The sequence below is a fragment of the Rhamphochromis longiceps genome, linkage group LG8 (assembly GCF_057381845.1).
Source record: "Rhamphochromis longiceps isolate RC_006_pf linkage group LG8, R_longiceps_female_GT1.1, whole genome shotgun sequence".
Taxonomy (NCBI): domain Eukaryota; kingdom Metazoa; phylum Chordata; class Actinopteri; order Cichliformes; family Cichlidae; genus Rhamphochromis; species Rhamphochromis longiceps.
In genome coordinates, this window is record NC_140564.1 from 21,083,270 (window position 1) to 21,100,044 (window position 16,775).

Sequence of the window (16,775 nt, forward strand, 5' to 3'; positions counted from 1 at the left end):
ATCCCTGCTAATTGCTTTAGATATTAAATACTGCAAAACTCATTACATAGCCATCACCACACTATTTAATTACAGTTCAGAAGATATTAGAAAGAAAGAAATGGTTTTCCAGAAACCATGCATGAGGCATTTCATCCTATAGTTTTTTGTTTAATCAACTTCAAGTTTTTTATTTTTTATTTTAATGTTTAAAATGGATATTATTCTGTTGTCATCATAGGGTACTCCAGCAGGTTTAGTACGTTATAAGGTGGACCAGGAGGCGTATCCATACTCAGCCAGTATATTTGGCGTAGAAGAACAGACCGGACGTGTGGTTACCAGAGTGAACCTGAACGAGGAGCCGAACATGAAGTTCAGCGTAAGTGTGCACAGACGTCTTTTTTAAAAATCAATTTTTCTTTCTTTTTTTTTTTGGTAAAACACAATGAAGATGACTCAACTTTGCACTTGAGTCATCTTCATTGTTTTATTTAAAATCGACTGTGGTGTATAGAGGCAAAACTACAAATATTGCATCTTCATCTTCAAATTATGGATGTAACTGTACTGAACTGCTGCTACATCAAACCCATCATTACAAGTCTTTTGCAGTATTTTTTGTTAAAACCCTGAAACCAGGTTTTACATTTGTGAAGTCACGGCCCACTCGGTCTTATTCAATAATGCCTATATTTCATTAAATGTAGCCATTGCGTAGTGAGTGTTTAATTGCATCATCTTACATAACAGCGGTTGTTATTTAGATAACATTTATCCTGGTGACCTTCTTTTGGCTTTATCGTCTGGATTCTGGTATTCAGTAGGTGGGGGCGTGGAACGACATCATACAAAATAAGTCAGAATGATTAGATTACTAATTCCAGATTTGATTTGCTTACATGTAATTCTTATGAACAGGGAACTCTGAACAATTCCCTATCCACTCTACAAAATATATTGCAGCAGCTTATTAGTTTCAAATCTACCTTCTCACCAGCTGTATTCCTCAATGGGCCTTGCTAATTTCATCTTTTCATTGGGCTTTAATTAACACAACAAGGATTCAGCATCCTCTGAAGATATCGCTCAAGGGACTAATTCTACCTTGTTTGCTCCAATAACTCAAACAAAATGAACTAGTCCAAAACTGAGTACAAGATTTGGCTTATGACTGAGATAAACCTTGTCTAATGTTCTCGTACACAGTAAAGACACAGTAAAGACGGTTTAAATGATGTGCAGCTAATTACTACCCAACTCGCTCGCCTAAAGACACCACAGCATTAAAAAAAATGAATTTGGTGGGCAATTCAGCGTGCGTAAGCAATTGTGCAAAGAAACCAATTGAAATCCTCAGTCGGAAGGAAAAAATAGTTGTGATGAGAATCAGCAAGCCACTTAACTATCACATGTCGCAAGTTCCCAACTGCTAAAGAGTTATTTATGCGTGTAGCTGTTTCCTATTTAAAACACTAGTTACTGTATGAATATAAAACAGGATGCATGAGCTGTAGCGTTCACCTGACTAAAGGAGATGAAGGAAACACAATATTTCAGTGTGTTGATATTTAAGGTTGGCCCTCATTAGGAATCCTTTGGGCCTGGTTAACAGCAGTTAGCCCCCCAATTAAATGAAGAATAAAAGCCGAGGCAGGAAAAGTCAAGCACACCAGTGGGATACACACCCTCTCTGTTCTTCAAATCCCATCTGAATCATGTGCAGGAAGAGAAAAGTACAATTTATTCTGGTTTATTGCGGGGCTGTCACGCATTGGCTACATCCCATTTAGCGAGCGTAAATGAGAGCGGCGGCGGCATCAGACAGCCATCTCGCAGGGGCGTGGGTATCAATGGCGTGGTGATGTTCTGGCTTTGTCTATATTTGTTTGACAGCTGGTGGTGGTGGCATACGATCATGGTGAGCCTGTAATGAAGAATACAACTCTGGTAGAGATCACAGTCCTTCAGCCCTCTGTTATCCCTGTCTTCACCCGTGAAGAATACAGGTATGTGCACATACATACACATTACCATTGTTTAAATTAAACGTCAGCCTTTTTTTCTTACAATACAGTATGATGACATCAGGCTGGTAAATGGCGTCACTAGTATGTGACACCAATACCAAAACAATGGATTAGTATAGCTTTTGTCAGACTTGAGGACCGCAATGTTGCTTTTGTGCAGCCATTTCCCTTGTTGCCAGGTTTCAAAAAAAACATTTTTGTTTTGATTTTCATGAGAGCTGATCACATGAGTCATGACGTCTGTTCTCGTCACATTTTCGGATCGCATCACTGGGAATCCCAGACGAGTAGAAAAAAGTATCTGGTACCAGGTACTATCACCTAATGTAAAACTCTAAAAACCGAGTCGAGTCAAGCAGAGCCGACCCAAGTAAGTACTAGTGTTGTTTTTTATTAGTGGAATTGTTGCAAAGCAATAATCGCAATATATTTACTCAATATGGCTGCATGTATTTTTTTTAAACTCAGCTTTGACCTTGAGTGCTAACAATGAAGGTTCAAAATCAGCTGCTTAGCCAACCTTTAGGTATTCATATTCCCCAAAGTCTAGCATTGAGCTCACTGCACCACCCCTCCTCTGCAGCTGAGCCACACCTCCACCACATCTACCATCACACAAAATTTGAAAATGATATCTTGAATACTGCGGACGCTAGACTACTAACAAAAACAGACAGATAGACAAACAAACAGAACCAATTACATACTCCCTCCCTCCAGGAAGAGAATTATTGCAAAGGTTGTATTCCTGTGGAGCAAGAGGCAGGCACACATCTCAGTTTCTCACAGTTAGCTGAATAAAAACATAAGAAATGCTGGATGGCACTCTGTTGTGCCTCCCAAGTAAGATGAACAATTTGTTTCTTGTTTGGCAAATTAATGAAGTGAATTAATTTAACGGGTGATTAGAATATAGGAAAGAAAAACTATAAGGTGGAGAACTGAATTAATTTTCCCTGACAGATTAAAATCCAAAGTGCTTAGTAAGGTTCAGCCACATTTCAGCATGGACCTCTATCCATCCATCCATCCATCCATCCATGAATGATATATTCCTGAAAAATAATATTGTAGAGCATCAGGAAGCTTTTCTGGTGACTGTTTTCTCAACTCAGATGTTCTGCCACATAATAACACAGAAGGTGCTAAATCTGAACAGCATGATTGATGTTTGCTGCTATAATTCAGTTTTGATTAGAAGTGAAGTGATGTGCTTCACTGTGCTGAAATTCTTCACAATAACTTGAACAAATTTGGCAAAATTTATCTTGCCAAAACAAATATGCATATCGGCATCAACATATAAAGGTGAGCTTTCCGCACTTGTATTTCTATGAATTCTGCAAAAGCTGCTTACACTCACCTGTTTTGCAACAACACTAAGCCACACACTATAATTAACTACCACAGAGCATGCCTGTTTCATCTTTGAGGAGCAGTGTTATGTGTTTGATAACAGTAATTTTGTCATCAGCTAAAGGACAAAACTCATCCACAAGAGTCTGTAAAAGAATCAACCTTACACCGTTTTTAAATTACATTGTGTCAAAATATTGACTCATATTCAAGTCATAAAGCAACAGTATGTAATTTTGTCTCAATAAAGTGTGTAATCCATCTCCTTTGATTATAGAGCTACATACTCTAACTGGCCACTTTATTAAGTGCACCTGTTTAACTGCTCATTAACACAACTATTTACTCAGCCAATCAAATGCAAGTTCATTGCATTTAAATGACCTCCACAGTCACCAGATGTCAATCCTGTGTAGAGCAGGAGTAGAGCACCTTTGGGATGCGGTGGAGCAGGTGGACATTCACATGATGAATATCCACAGACTGCGTGTTGATGTCAGTTCAGCATGGACCAAAATCTCTGAGGAATGTTTCCAACTTTGTTGAACGTATGCCACAAGGAATTAAGGTAGTCAGAGGTCCAACCCCTGTACCTGCAAGTTCTACCTAATAAAGTGTGAGTTTAAATGTCTCTGCACAGGAGATTTAAAAGAAGCAAAGAGTAAATATATTTTTTAAGACAGCAATTTTTCATTCACTCTGTCAAGCGAAACCCAAGAGAACCCGGCCGATCAATGCCCTTACCTCATCAGCAGACACAAATACACACTCATTCTCAAGTTGTCACCACAACTCTTTCAGTCGGTGCTCGTTTTGTGAGGTCATGGTGTCACCTCAGGTTTTCTTTTCCGCAATTGGCTGTGGTATTGTCCCATAATGTCTACCTATTATCCTTTTTTTTCCTCTATTTTGATCTGTCATTCTTTCTAACTATTCCTCATAAAAATTGTTCTCCGTTATCCTGGTTTTTATCAGCCCCGTTCTATGTCCCCTCATTGATGTTAGAGTGAATGAATTGCTCTCTTTCCATTTGCTCCTTTGTTATGCTGGCTGTCAGACACAATATCGAAGACATCAGACTGGAAAAGTGAAAATTGCAGGAGAAGATGCTTTTAAACATCATATTTTTCTAAGTGTTTCAAATATTTTCACGTCGCTGGACTTTCTGTTAACGCTTGGCAGTGCGAAGGAGAGTAATACTTCGTATTATTCTTTTATTCACTCTTGCAGATTTTCTTTTCATTTTAGTTTCTTCGTCTGCCTTCATCATATCTCAAAGCGATCCATATTTTTCTATGCAGAATATGTGTAGGCAGTTGCAGCGATACAACTCACTTTTCAAGTGGCTGACAATACCAGCTGTCTCTGACACCTCAATATTCAGCACTTGAAAAAAAAAATCAAACCTTTGATACTGATTTTGTAAAAGTATATCTATATTGACATTAAAACTCACTTCAAAGCCCTTATCTCTCTTTATTCAAACACCGGCTACCGCGAGTTTGCGGCTAAATGTTTCAGAACATTGTAATTGCAACATTAACGTGTCAAATCCAACACACGTCTTACTTGTACAGATCACATTTCAAGACGTCAAGGTTTGTCTTTCACGCAGAGTAAAGCTCTTGTCTATTTTTAGGGGAAAGGGTTGGAGGCAAGAGAGAGAGATGTCATATAATACTGCATTTATGAATATGTAACATAGCTTCCAGCTAAAAGAGCGTGCACGTGTCTGTGTGAGCGTGCACTTTTTAGTATTTTTCTGTATTTGTTAATCATCACACAGTTCACAGTATTTGCATGCATCCACACATTGTTGTTCGTGCACATTAAAGTCCCTTCTTGCGCGTCTGTCTTTGAATGTGTCTGTGCATGTTTACTATGTACAGTATTTCAATGTGTTTGTGTGTAAAAGACAGCATGGTGTGTGTGCGTGCGTGTGTGTTGTTGCAATTCCTTGTCGTATTCACACAGTGTACACTGTACCAGCTTTGAATTAATTATCCCAGCTTTATAGAATAAAAGCTTACCATTGTACCAGTGTGATTTTGAGAGCTAGCTAATGCAGCTTAATGATTTCACATGGTTTCAGCAGACCAGCTTCCAGCCATGGCCGAGTCTGAATTAGTAATATTGATTCCTGTAATGAAAAAGAGAGTAGCGCTGTTAAAAGTGACTTGTTGAAATTTCCTCTTTTCCCCCCAACATGGAGTATTTGTTTGATTTGGTCCAGTTGTCTTTCATTTGAGACTTGTAGAAAACCCTGTGCATCAATTTACATTCTTATACTGTAGGGGATCATAAAATTTGACTTGTAGTATCAGTGCACTGAACATGCATTAAGGAGCTTTCAGTGAATTTCCTGTTTTTGGTGTGCAGTCCTGTTTAGGCTTAATAAATACAAGACAAAAAATATAAAAGAATCAGTTTAATGGCATCGGTTTATGTGACACAACATCCGAAAACAATGTTAAAGTCCAAAACTGTTATTTATGGTGTACTTGCTTCCTAAAATGTAAAAGTTCCATATTGATATGTAACTTGTCTATCTTTGTTTATTTTCTATCAGGGCTGTCAACGGTAACGCATTAACGTGATTAAAATCTTTTACGCAATTAACCCATCTGGAGCGCAGAATGACTCAAAATCCATGAAATGTCTCTGTCAACGCAATTTGCGCAATTTGTTCAAAGTTTGTCCATTCTGCGCTCCAGATGGGTTAAATGCATTCAGAAAACATGCAAATAGAGAAATATTCACCTGCATCATGTTTGTACATTATTAAACTGATAAAAACTTATAAAAACTCCACTAGCTTTATAAGTAACCATCAGCCAAAAGAGCATTATTAGTATCATCACTGAGGGGGGGCATTGCTGTTACCAACAATGTGGCTTTGCCGAGCAGTTTTCACATCATAGCCAAGTGATTTGCTGGACAAAGATCTGGTGCAAAATAGTGTGTTTATGCACCAGAAAATATTCCATAAATTACATTTTTGAGATGTTGTTTGAAGAGGTGTGCCACTTTAATTGATTTCACACAGCCTGACAAATTTCCTTTGGAGTTGGGGTTGTATTTGCAGACAACGAAGTTAAGACAACAAACACAGGAAATAGTGGAGTGTCCTCTTGTTCTTGATTCTGTCATTACTTGCTTGTTTATGTGCACAATTGAGATTTGTTTGTCTTTCTGTGTCTTTGCCCAGCTGTTCCTGTGCTGGGTCACATATGTGCAAAAAATGTATGGTAAAAATGCAGCTGTAAAAGCCTCGGTAATATATGTCTCAGTTCAGTTCTCAGCAAACTGCTTCAAGGGCCATGTAGGTTGGTTAAATCCATACTGGGTGAGCAATACGGGACTTGTAGCCCACAGTTTCACCCCCAGGAGTATGTATATGTATATGTGTACTGAAAAGGTCAGAACTTAAACCTTTTATACTCTCAATAAGCTAGAACCATAAATAACGCTGGGCTTCTCGTTTGGAACTGTTCAAAACAAATATTCAGAAGAGTTCAAAATGCTTACACATAATGCAGTTTTTCAGCATAGCTAACCAAAGATATGTAGTTTTCATTGAAATGATGTCTTCTTATTTAATAACATCAGAAACTAGAGTTGAATTTTCACTGTATTTTGAAAAAGTGAATTATGAAAAAAAATGAAAACAATGTCTTCATTGTTTTTCTGGATGACACAAGGTTTCTCTGAAGGGGTGTATTAAAAATACAGCTGCAGATCCACACTTGCTCGCAGTATATTAAGACCAAAAACAAGTAAAGCTTTGGCACTGTCTGCTGATTCTTCCTCCTTCATCTAATAAAACCTTTAATGAGCCAAAGAGGAAGTTTGTTAAATCGTTGTAGCCACTGAGTGTAGAATTGCGAGGAGAAATTCTCCCCTTCCCCTCTTTTTCTGGACGTAGTGCCAACCTTGCACCTGCAGAATTAGTATGCAGTCGGTATCATGTACACATGAATAGTTATCAGCACCCAGTGGCAATTATCAGCATGAGGCTAAGTGAACAGAAAGAAAATATTAGCTTTTCAAAGATTATTAAAAGCCCTCCACTCATCTGCTTGTATATGTGTGTGCAGTCATGTGTGTGTCCATGCACTCAATTGTGCATCTGTAGGTTCAGCCCCCCCACCCCCACCTCCATGCCATCTAAATGCCTCATAGCTCGCTTGCTAACGAATCCAATTAGAAAGTAGGGAGACACATATGAGAGCTTAAATGCCTCTAAACATCAAAGCTTAGTTTTTAATTTTTAAAAAATTGATCAAAATGGCTGCATGTTGCTTTATCTTATACGGAAAAAATGTACTTTGAACCGACTTAAAAAATGACTCTAATTTATTACAGCTAAATGTGTTAGTTTTACTCAGACTATTCAAATTTGACTGAAAGTGTAAATTTGTATTTAAAATAAGTCAAAAATATTTATCTTTCCAGAATCATAAATGTAGATTGAAACAAACTCAAAAGATAATTTATTCTAAAGACCTTAAATCAGGGGTCCCCGATCCCAGTCCACGAGGGCAGGTTTTAGGTGTGTCCTTGATCCACCACAGCTGATTTAAATGGATAAATTACCTTCTCAACATGTCTTGAAGTTCTCCAGAGGCCTGGTAATGAACTAATCATGTGATTTAGGTGTGTTGACCCAGGGTGGACTGGGATTGGGGACCTCTGCCTTAAATCTTTTTTTCACTTTGGTAAAACCTGATAGTTTGAGTGAGTTCCAAGTTAATTTGTTCTTTTAATAGTTAATTGAAGCACTCACATTTTTTTTTACAAGGAAGTTCTTTCAACTTCTACTTTAGTCAGTGTAATAAAATACAATTTCTACTTGCACATAATGGAAAATTGGTTTCTTATTGTCTGATTCAAACATACATTAATAACACTTCATAAAAATCTATTTTTTTCCTTAAAATTCACAAACAAAAGCTTTGGTTTTGCAAAAAGATGATTTTTTTAAGGTAAAATCGTAATAGCATAAAATATTTGGGAATGAGAACGTGTTGGATTGGTAATGTAACAGCCATTAACATTAACAACATTTCTAACACTATGCAAACACAGCTACTTAAATAAAATGAATATGACAGATTTTTTCTCAAATTAAAGTCTCTTCCTTTCCAGTATAGTTTAATATAAATTCTTTATACTTCCCTGAAGTGTATCCGAATACATACTGTATAAGCTATCTATGCTCACACGTCTCTTTGGCTGATCCAGTGCTTAGAGCTTGACACTGAGACTACAGACTCAGACATTTTCTTTGGTTGTGTCTCCAGTTTTTGAACAGTTTGTCTCCAGAAAAGTTTTTGCAGTGCATTAAATGTTTACTTTTAATTTGAGGTATAGTGAAATAAACAGTTTCAAACCAGAAATCCCGATCAATTCAATTCAACTAAATGACACGGATGTTTCACTTTCTTCAGTGAACGTCTTTACAGTGATGGAGATGAGACACTAGACAATGGCAAGCAACTCAGTCAGGCTGTTTTTGTCAGCTTGTCAAAACAGATGCATAGGACGCTGCGTGTTCAAGAATCAAAGAGCTGTCTTGTTGAAGTTCTTGCAGACGCCATAGAGTTCAGCAACCTTCGGTAAATTGATCGAGTGTTACAGCATCATGACTAAAGCTTTAATCTTGCGGTCAGAAGAAGAGATTCTTTTTTCTGCTCCTCCTCGGTCCCTCTTCACATAATAGATGCAGCTGCAGAATACAGACAGTCGAGTTTTTTTATGCTTTTCTTTGTAGAGCTGACAATCTGAATGGAAATTAATCAAACTCTATTTCTGTATCTTTCATACAAGTTAAAATTTTCAGGACGGCATTTGTGGTTTTGCAAGTTGCTTCATGATTCATTGTCGAATGCAATGCTCAAAATAGGTATTCTCCTTTGGACTCGAGTTTAAATATTTATACAGCTTTTTCTCTTTGACCATTTCAAACAGCTCTTCTGCATGAAAAATTAAGCACTGGGGTGTGCAATAGTTAAGCCTTAGAAATCATTAGGTTTACAAACATCGTCGGTCGTGCTAAATGTTTTATTGTTTACAGGGTTGTGCAACGGCGGACGAACAATGATGAAATTGTAACTCAGATTTTACAATAAACAAAGCAAACACAGTCTAATACTATAAAGTAGTGTGTGAAAGCTTTGAGCCACCTCACATTTCTTTCTATCTTTTGATTCCATGGAGCCAGACTTTCCTGCAAAGTTTTCTTGAGCAACAGTTCTTCAGGCTTTCCTAATGTTTTTCCAATTTTTTTCTTTGGACATTCGCTGTTTTTTTTGTTGTTGTTTTTAACCTTCCTTGTGTTCAGTCCAGTCCTTGTCCCTGACCAGAGGTAAAGGTTTTTATCTGTTAACACCAAAAAATGAAAATCCTTACCTACTCCTACATAATGTTCATTTCTCCCTCATCCGATTTTACTCCTTTAAAAACATCTTAAAGTGTTTTGTAAAAAATTAAGCTAAAATATACATATACGGTCCCAATCAAAAGTTTAAGACCACTTGAAAAATGGGAAAAAATCATATTTTGCGTGGTTGGATCTTAACAAGGTTCCAAGTAGAGCTTCAACATGCAACAAGAAGAAATGGATGTGTAGCCTGTTTCAGTTTAAGCGTTGTTTTCAATAAACTGCACGCTCATGAAAATGTTTCGTCTCACTCCCATTTCTTCTTGTTGCATGTTGAAGCTTTACTTGGAACCTTCCCAAAAAGTTGATTCTGTTCATCTGGACAGTGTTGGTCAAGTTACTTAAAAAAAGTAATGAGTAACTAATTACTGGTTACTTCTCCAAAAAAGTAATCCCGTTACTTTACTGATCACTTATTTTCACAAGTAATTAGTTACTTAGTTACTCTTTAAAAACATGAGATACACAACATGAATAGGTCATAAAGCAATAGATCTTTCAGCCCAATTCTACTTTTTCTGCATAACCATCATATAAAATGTAATCAAATAAAAAGTCTCTCTCTTTTTTTTTTTATTGAACTTTTACTTGCAAAGCAGGAAAACAGCAGTCACCAGCATATACATATACAGGACAAAGATGCATCTACATGTATAGCAGGACCTGGGAGGTAGAAAGAATAACCCAACAGCAATAGTAATAGACAATGAAAAAGGTTAACAATTGTCCCTTTGTTGCCAGGCTACATCCTGTAAGCCCGATTTCAACCTATGAGCAGAAGGAGTGTCCAGAAGGGCCAATAAAGGGTCCCATGTGCGATAGAAAAGGAAAGGTTTGTCCGTAAGTGCCGTAGAGAAGGCTTCCATTGGCACAATACATATCACAGACTGTAGCCACTGGTTGACAGATCAGTTGACTTATCAGAAATCCACAGTACCATAATGCACTTTCGAGCGTAGTGTAGCAGTATGTGAAGGAGATCTTTGCTGCGAAAGCCGGCAGGTAGCTCATCATTTAGTCCTAACAAGCAAGTCCTTGGACCCAGATGCAGTCGGCAATTAAATATAATACATAGCGTATCTATTAGTGATCTCCAAAACTGTAGAATAACAGGGCAGCCCCACAGACAATGAAAAAAGGAACCAACAGCAGACTGACATTTGTTGCAGAGATTAGGCAAAGTTGCAAACATTATGTGCCTCTTCTCAGGTGTAATATAAAGCCTATTTATAAGTTTAAACTGTCTTTCCCAAATAGAATTAGATGCCAAGGCTTTAAAAGTAAGACAACACAACTCATCCCAAGCTTCAGCATCTATGGCGCCTACATCTGATTCCCATTGGCCCTTGATTTTGTTAGAGTTATCCATTCTAAGATCAGACAGAATGTTATAAATCTTTTTAGTGATACATTTTAGTTGGGTAGTTTTTACCATGAGTGATTCTATAGGAGAAAGACCAAACCCTCCATTAAAATCCTTCAATTTAGAAGTAATATAGTGCTTTACCTGAAAGTACTTCAAAAAATCCTTATTGGTCAGACCAAACTTGCTTTTCAGTTGATTAAAAGTAAGAAGAGAGTTCTCATGAACAAGATCACCCACTGTATTAATCCCTTTTTGAGACCAGTCTCCAAAACCAGCCTGAAGACCAGGTAAGAAGTCAGGGTTTTCATGAATAGGAAACAATTATAATATCCTTCCAGGCGCCTGACTTTGTGCCAAATAGTGAGCATATTCTTTAACACCATATTATCTTGTGTTAGAACTGTGGCTTTACCTGAGGAAATATATAGCAGGTTCCGCAACGGCCAAGAGGGATTGTGGGAAGGAGGGAGCGACAAGACCGCCTTTCTGAACAGGCAAACACAGAAAACTGTATCTCAATCTAGGTCTTTTCTTACGCCATATAAAGGAGATAATTGAACCATTTAATTTTGACAAAACTTTTTTGGACAGAGCAAGCGGTAACATCTGGAATAAATACAAGAGACGAGGGAGGATATTCATCTTGACCAAATGAATACGACCTAAAAGAGGCAGAGGGAGGCTGCACCATCTATCCAAATCGCGATTGATGGTCTGAATTAAAGGGGTGTAGTTCAGACTATACATTTCATGGAGACCAACGAAAAGGCTGAGAAATGTTTGGATCAACCTCATTTATAACAGAGAGGGGCATAGCCTCACTTTTAGAAAAATTGATCTTGTAGCCTGAGAAGGAGCCGTATTGGGAAATTAACAAAACTAATCTAGGAATTGAGTGAGCAGGAGAATTTAGGAAAATTAAAACGTCATCTGCATAAAGTGAAATCTTATGTTGAGAATTGTTCAAACAGAGTCCTTCAATAGCAGCATCCTTCCTAATGGCTGTGGCAAGGGGTTCCATAGCTAGGGCGAATAACAAAGGGCTATGACCATTGGTAATTACTGCCGAAAGAGGGGAAGTATAAAGGATCTGGATCCATTTAACAAAGTTGTCACCTAAACCAAATTCTTCAAGTGTGAAAAGAAGAAAGAGCCTCGGGGTTAAACAAAGATGAGTGCTGAATAATGTTAAGTAGACGCCTCACGCTATGTGCGGAATACCGCCCCGTATAAAACCAGTTTGATCATTCTTAACGATCGAAGGTAGTATTGGCTCAAGACGTATAGCTAGGACCTTGGCAAGTATCTTCAAATCAAGATTTAAAACAGATATAGGCCTATAGGAAGCGCATTCTTCAGGAGGTTTCCCCTTCTTCAAAATTAGAGAAATATTAGCCTCCATTAAGGAGGGGGTGGAAGAGTGCCTGCCTCAAAAGAGGACAGAAGCATCTTATACAGTGGGGAAGTTAGAATCTTACTGAATTTCTTAAAAAATTCCCCCGAGAACCCGTCCGGAACCGGAGCTTTGTTATTTGGAAGCATCTGAATAACTTTCAAAATTTCGCTTTGCTTTATAGGTTTACATAAATCATCCCTTTGGATTTCAGTAACTTTAGGTAAGTTTAGTCCTAAGAAGAAGTGGTGGATTTAAACTGGGAGGTATATAACTGCTTATAAAAAGCTTTAAAAGTATCATTAATAATTATATTGTCATATTTAGATAAACCAGATGAGTCTCTAACTCATGGGATATTACAACCAGCACCCTTATTATGAAGAAGATTGGCCAGATAGCGGTTAGGTTTATTAGCAAACTCTTATAACTTCTGCCTCATGAAGAAAAGAGATTTCTCAGCCTTTCTTGTCAGTAGTGCCTCCAAAGCTGTTTTAACCACCTGAATTTCATTCCTTAATTGCTTTGAAGGTGAATCATTATGTTTAGCTTGCAGTTCATGCAATTCCAGTTCTAATTTTCGTCGCTCCATCTGATTTTTCCGCTTCAGGCCTGCTGAATATGATATAATCAGCCCACGGGTGTAAGCCTTCAGGGTGTCCCAAAGCAGGCCTGGAGAAACTTCAGGGGTTGCATTATCCTTTAAAAAATGTTCAAGCTGATCAGTTAAAAATATTTCGAATTTTGGGTCGTGAATCAAAAAATTGTTAAATCTCCAGTTATGAGACCGAGGGACAGGATTTAGATCACTTAGCTGAACAAAAACCGGCGCATGATCAGATATAATAATATCACCTATTGTACATCTCAAAATGTTTCCCAGTGATCGTTTGGGGGTGAAAACGAAATCGATTCTACTACTTGTTCTATGAACACCAGAAAAAAAAGTAAATTCTTTATCGTTAGGGTGAAGAGTCCGCCAGGTATCAACCAAATCAAGTTTGTTACAAGTATCTAAAAGTGCTTTGGCCCTTGTAGACATTTGAATTTGTTTGGGAGGGGATCTGTCCTTAGTTGTAGAAAAATAACCGTTAAAATCTCCAGCTATCACAGAATTATCACAAACCTAGTCAGATAAGGAAGAGAAAGTATGAGCAATAAAGTCGTTAGACTGTACTGGTGGAAAGTAACTATTCAAAAATGACACTGCCTGACCACCTAGGGTGCCCTTCAAGGAAACATATCTACCAAATAACAGTTAACAATTAACACTCGTGTTGACAGGATAATGAGACTTTGTGACCTCCATACACAGTGTTTACTTATGTGCCATTTTAATTGCTTTTATTCTTTAACAAGAACAACATGCTAATGATTTCATTAAAACGTCAGTGATCGTAATAGAAAAACTTGTCAGTGAAAAAAACAAAATTTGCTTTGTTTCACTTGGTGTTAAAAGTCATTTTTGGTTTTCTTTTATTGATTTCCAATGCACAGTAGAGTTTGAGGGATAGAAACTGTTCGTGGTCAGGCAAGGTTTAATATTTCAGTATCCCGGTGACTCAAAATTGCTTTGACAAGCACAAAGCAAACAAAATGTACAGTATATATCTTTTCCCCATCCAGCAATGCACCAAAGCAGAGGGCACAAATGAAAGGGAAAATAAAAGTACCAAAAAATCAGGCATGAAGTAGTAGTTGAACAATCACAATCCTCTGGGCAGAAAATGGACCAATGACGCACTTTTTAAACCTAAACTCTTCCAAAACAAAAGGGACAAAAGTGTAACACTGTGAATTACAATGGCTAAAACTCACACACCAACCACCTGTTTAGTTTAGAGTCATCTGCAGTACAGCACCTGTAGCTTTAGTAAAAAAGACTTTTAAGCACAGCATTAGTGCTTCATCATTTGCAGCTTTTAAATGGAAACTTTTCCAGATTCATCAGCAAATGCTTGTGTTGGTTGTGTTGCCAATATAGTCAGCCAAAAATGTGACACCTTAACAATATCATTTTTAAGATACAACCTTGTTAAAACAGTGTGTGAGTGTTGTTCGAAAATCATAGTACTCTCTGGTATAAAAATGTACATTAAAGCACATCTAATATGTTGCTCTACAAAGCTTCCTAAACCATTCATTTCAAGGTTACCTTGTTTTACTGTTGCACACAGACACATGCTGTGCTCTTGGCACTTTTACGACTCAGACAACAAATGGAAAACGGCATCGGTGGTGTTATTTGCTGCTTGCAGTTGGGAGACAGCAAGAGAGATAGTGGTGAGGAAGAAGACTGAGACAGAAATAAGAAGGACAGACAATAATGTCGGGAGAGGATAGTGGCATTGAAGCAGTTTGGGAGATGGTGGAGTGTGAGTTTCAGATGGAAAGAAAAAGTAGGAGATGGAAAGTGAAGGGGGGGAAATGTGAGGAGTGGGAGAACAGGGGAAATACAACCATAAAAGTTTGAGGAGGTTAGAAAAAAAGGAGAAAACAAGTGACAATGCTGCCAGAATCCATTGTTTCAAAAACACACTGAAGTTGACAGGCAGAAAGGCAGACGCACATGCGTGCAGACAGATCAACATACAGGCGGAAAAGTCTTTAAAGTGCCAGATGAGCTGACAGACTGAAGCAGACTGAAGTATACAAGCAGGTAAAGATTCAAACAGAGAAACAATGCAATGCAGATGGACAATGAGATATCCGATCTAACTGATAGGCAGGCAGACAGCCAATCAAAATATTCTACTAGCTTTAAAGATCAGTCAGTACTCAGTCAGGTAGACATCTGTACCCACATATTGTTGATATGAAGACATATGGTTTTCATGTGTAATCTTTCAGATTTTATGCTTAATATATTGCAGCAAATTCGTAGTTTCAGCTCATAAAAACATCAGTGTTATTAAAAAACAAACAACGCATACCAAATCCTAAATTTGCTTAGTTTACCTAAGGGCTAAAATGAGCCTGAAGTATCCGAAGTATTACAAGGCAAGGCTAATATGAATATTTCAAGTTTTTAAAATGGAGATTGTGGCATGACTTTGTGAATTCTGCAGTTTCCTGTGACCTTAAACCAACCAGAGGTTCACATGAAACTCATGAAAAGGATGGCAGCCACAGTCAGAATAGGTTTGAATAGGCTGATGTCATTCTAAAGGGTCCAGGTTATTTCACTTCTCTCACTTGTGCAGGCAATTTCTCTTGCCTTTGACACCCAGATTACCAGACCAACAGATCAAAGGAAAGCGTTAAATTGGGTTCACTGTAAAAAAAACCCAATTTTGGACAGTTTCTTTAAACAGAAAATCTGTTGCTGACAATGTTGGACTGCATGTCTGCCATTCCCTGAAAGGCCGGCCTCTTTCAAGTTCCACGTTGCATTTTGAAAAGATCTTGATATTTGTGGTTACTGAAATGTAGTTCTGGGCCAGTGTTAACATCAGCACAAGGAGGAAAAGAAACATTGTGAGACTGCGTCAAGTATTACCCAAACCACTATTATCCAAATCCTTCTACAACATTTGTTGGTTTCTCCTTTTGAAGTGCACAGTGTATCGGACATTTGCTGCTCTATACTGACTATGTGCTACCAATGCATTCGACACTCACGTGACACTTTATAAAGATATACACCTTAGAGATGCCAGGTTGGACCCCCCTTTGCCTTCATAACTACTTTAGTTCTTCATATCACACACTTAACACATTTCTTATAGATTTTGGTCCGTATTGACATGATAGCATCGCACAATTGTTGCAGATCCAGATAGCAAATCTCCCATTCCACCGCATCCCAAAGGTTGCTCTTTTGGATTGAGATCTGGTGACTGTGCAGGCCATTTGAATGCAGTAAACTCACTCACCTAAATTGGACAACACAAGATTGGAAAAAATGCTGCCTGGTCTCATGAGTCTCAATTTCTGCTGCAACATTCAGATGGTAGGGTCAGGATCTGGTGTAAACAACATGAAAGCATGGATCTATTCTCCCTTGTATCAACAGTACATCAATATTTTTTGGTGCACTTTGGGCCCCTTAGTACCAAGTGCCACAGTCTATGCCACAGTGTTGCTGCTGACCATATCCCTCCTTTTATGACCACAGCATACCCATCTTCTGTTGGCTGCTCCCAGCAGGATAACGTGCCATGTCACAAAGCTCTTGTTGTGCTGTTGAACCAATATATAAATGATAGA

The 16,775-nt window shown here is 38.0% G+C and overlaps 1 protein-coding gene across 1 annotated transcript in view; it reads left to right on the forward strand.

Annotated features, from left to right (window-relative positions):
• Positions 1-16,775, forward strand: part of LOC146663594 (protocadherin-15-like) — a 234,345-nt gene that overhangs the window by 155,912 nt on the left and 61,658 nt on the right. The window contains exons 25-26 of the mRNA XM_085416436.1: positions 221-361; positions 1,876-1,988. Coding sequence (XP_085272562.1) covers positions 221-361; positions 1,876-1,988 — 254 coding nt within the window. The remainder of the gene's footprint in view (positions 1-220; positions 362-1,875; positions 1,989-16,775) is intronic.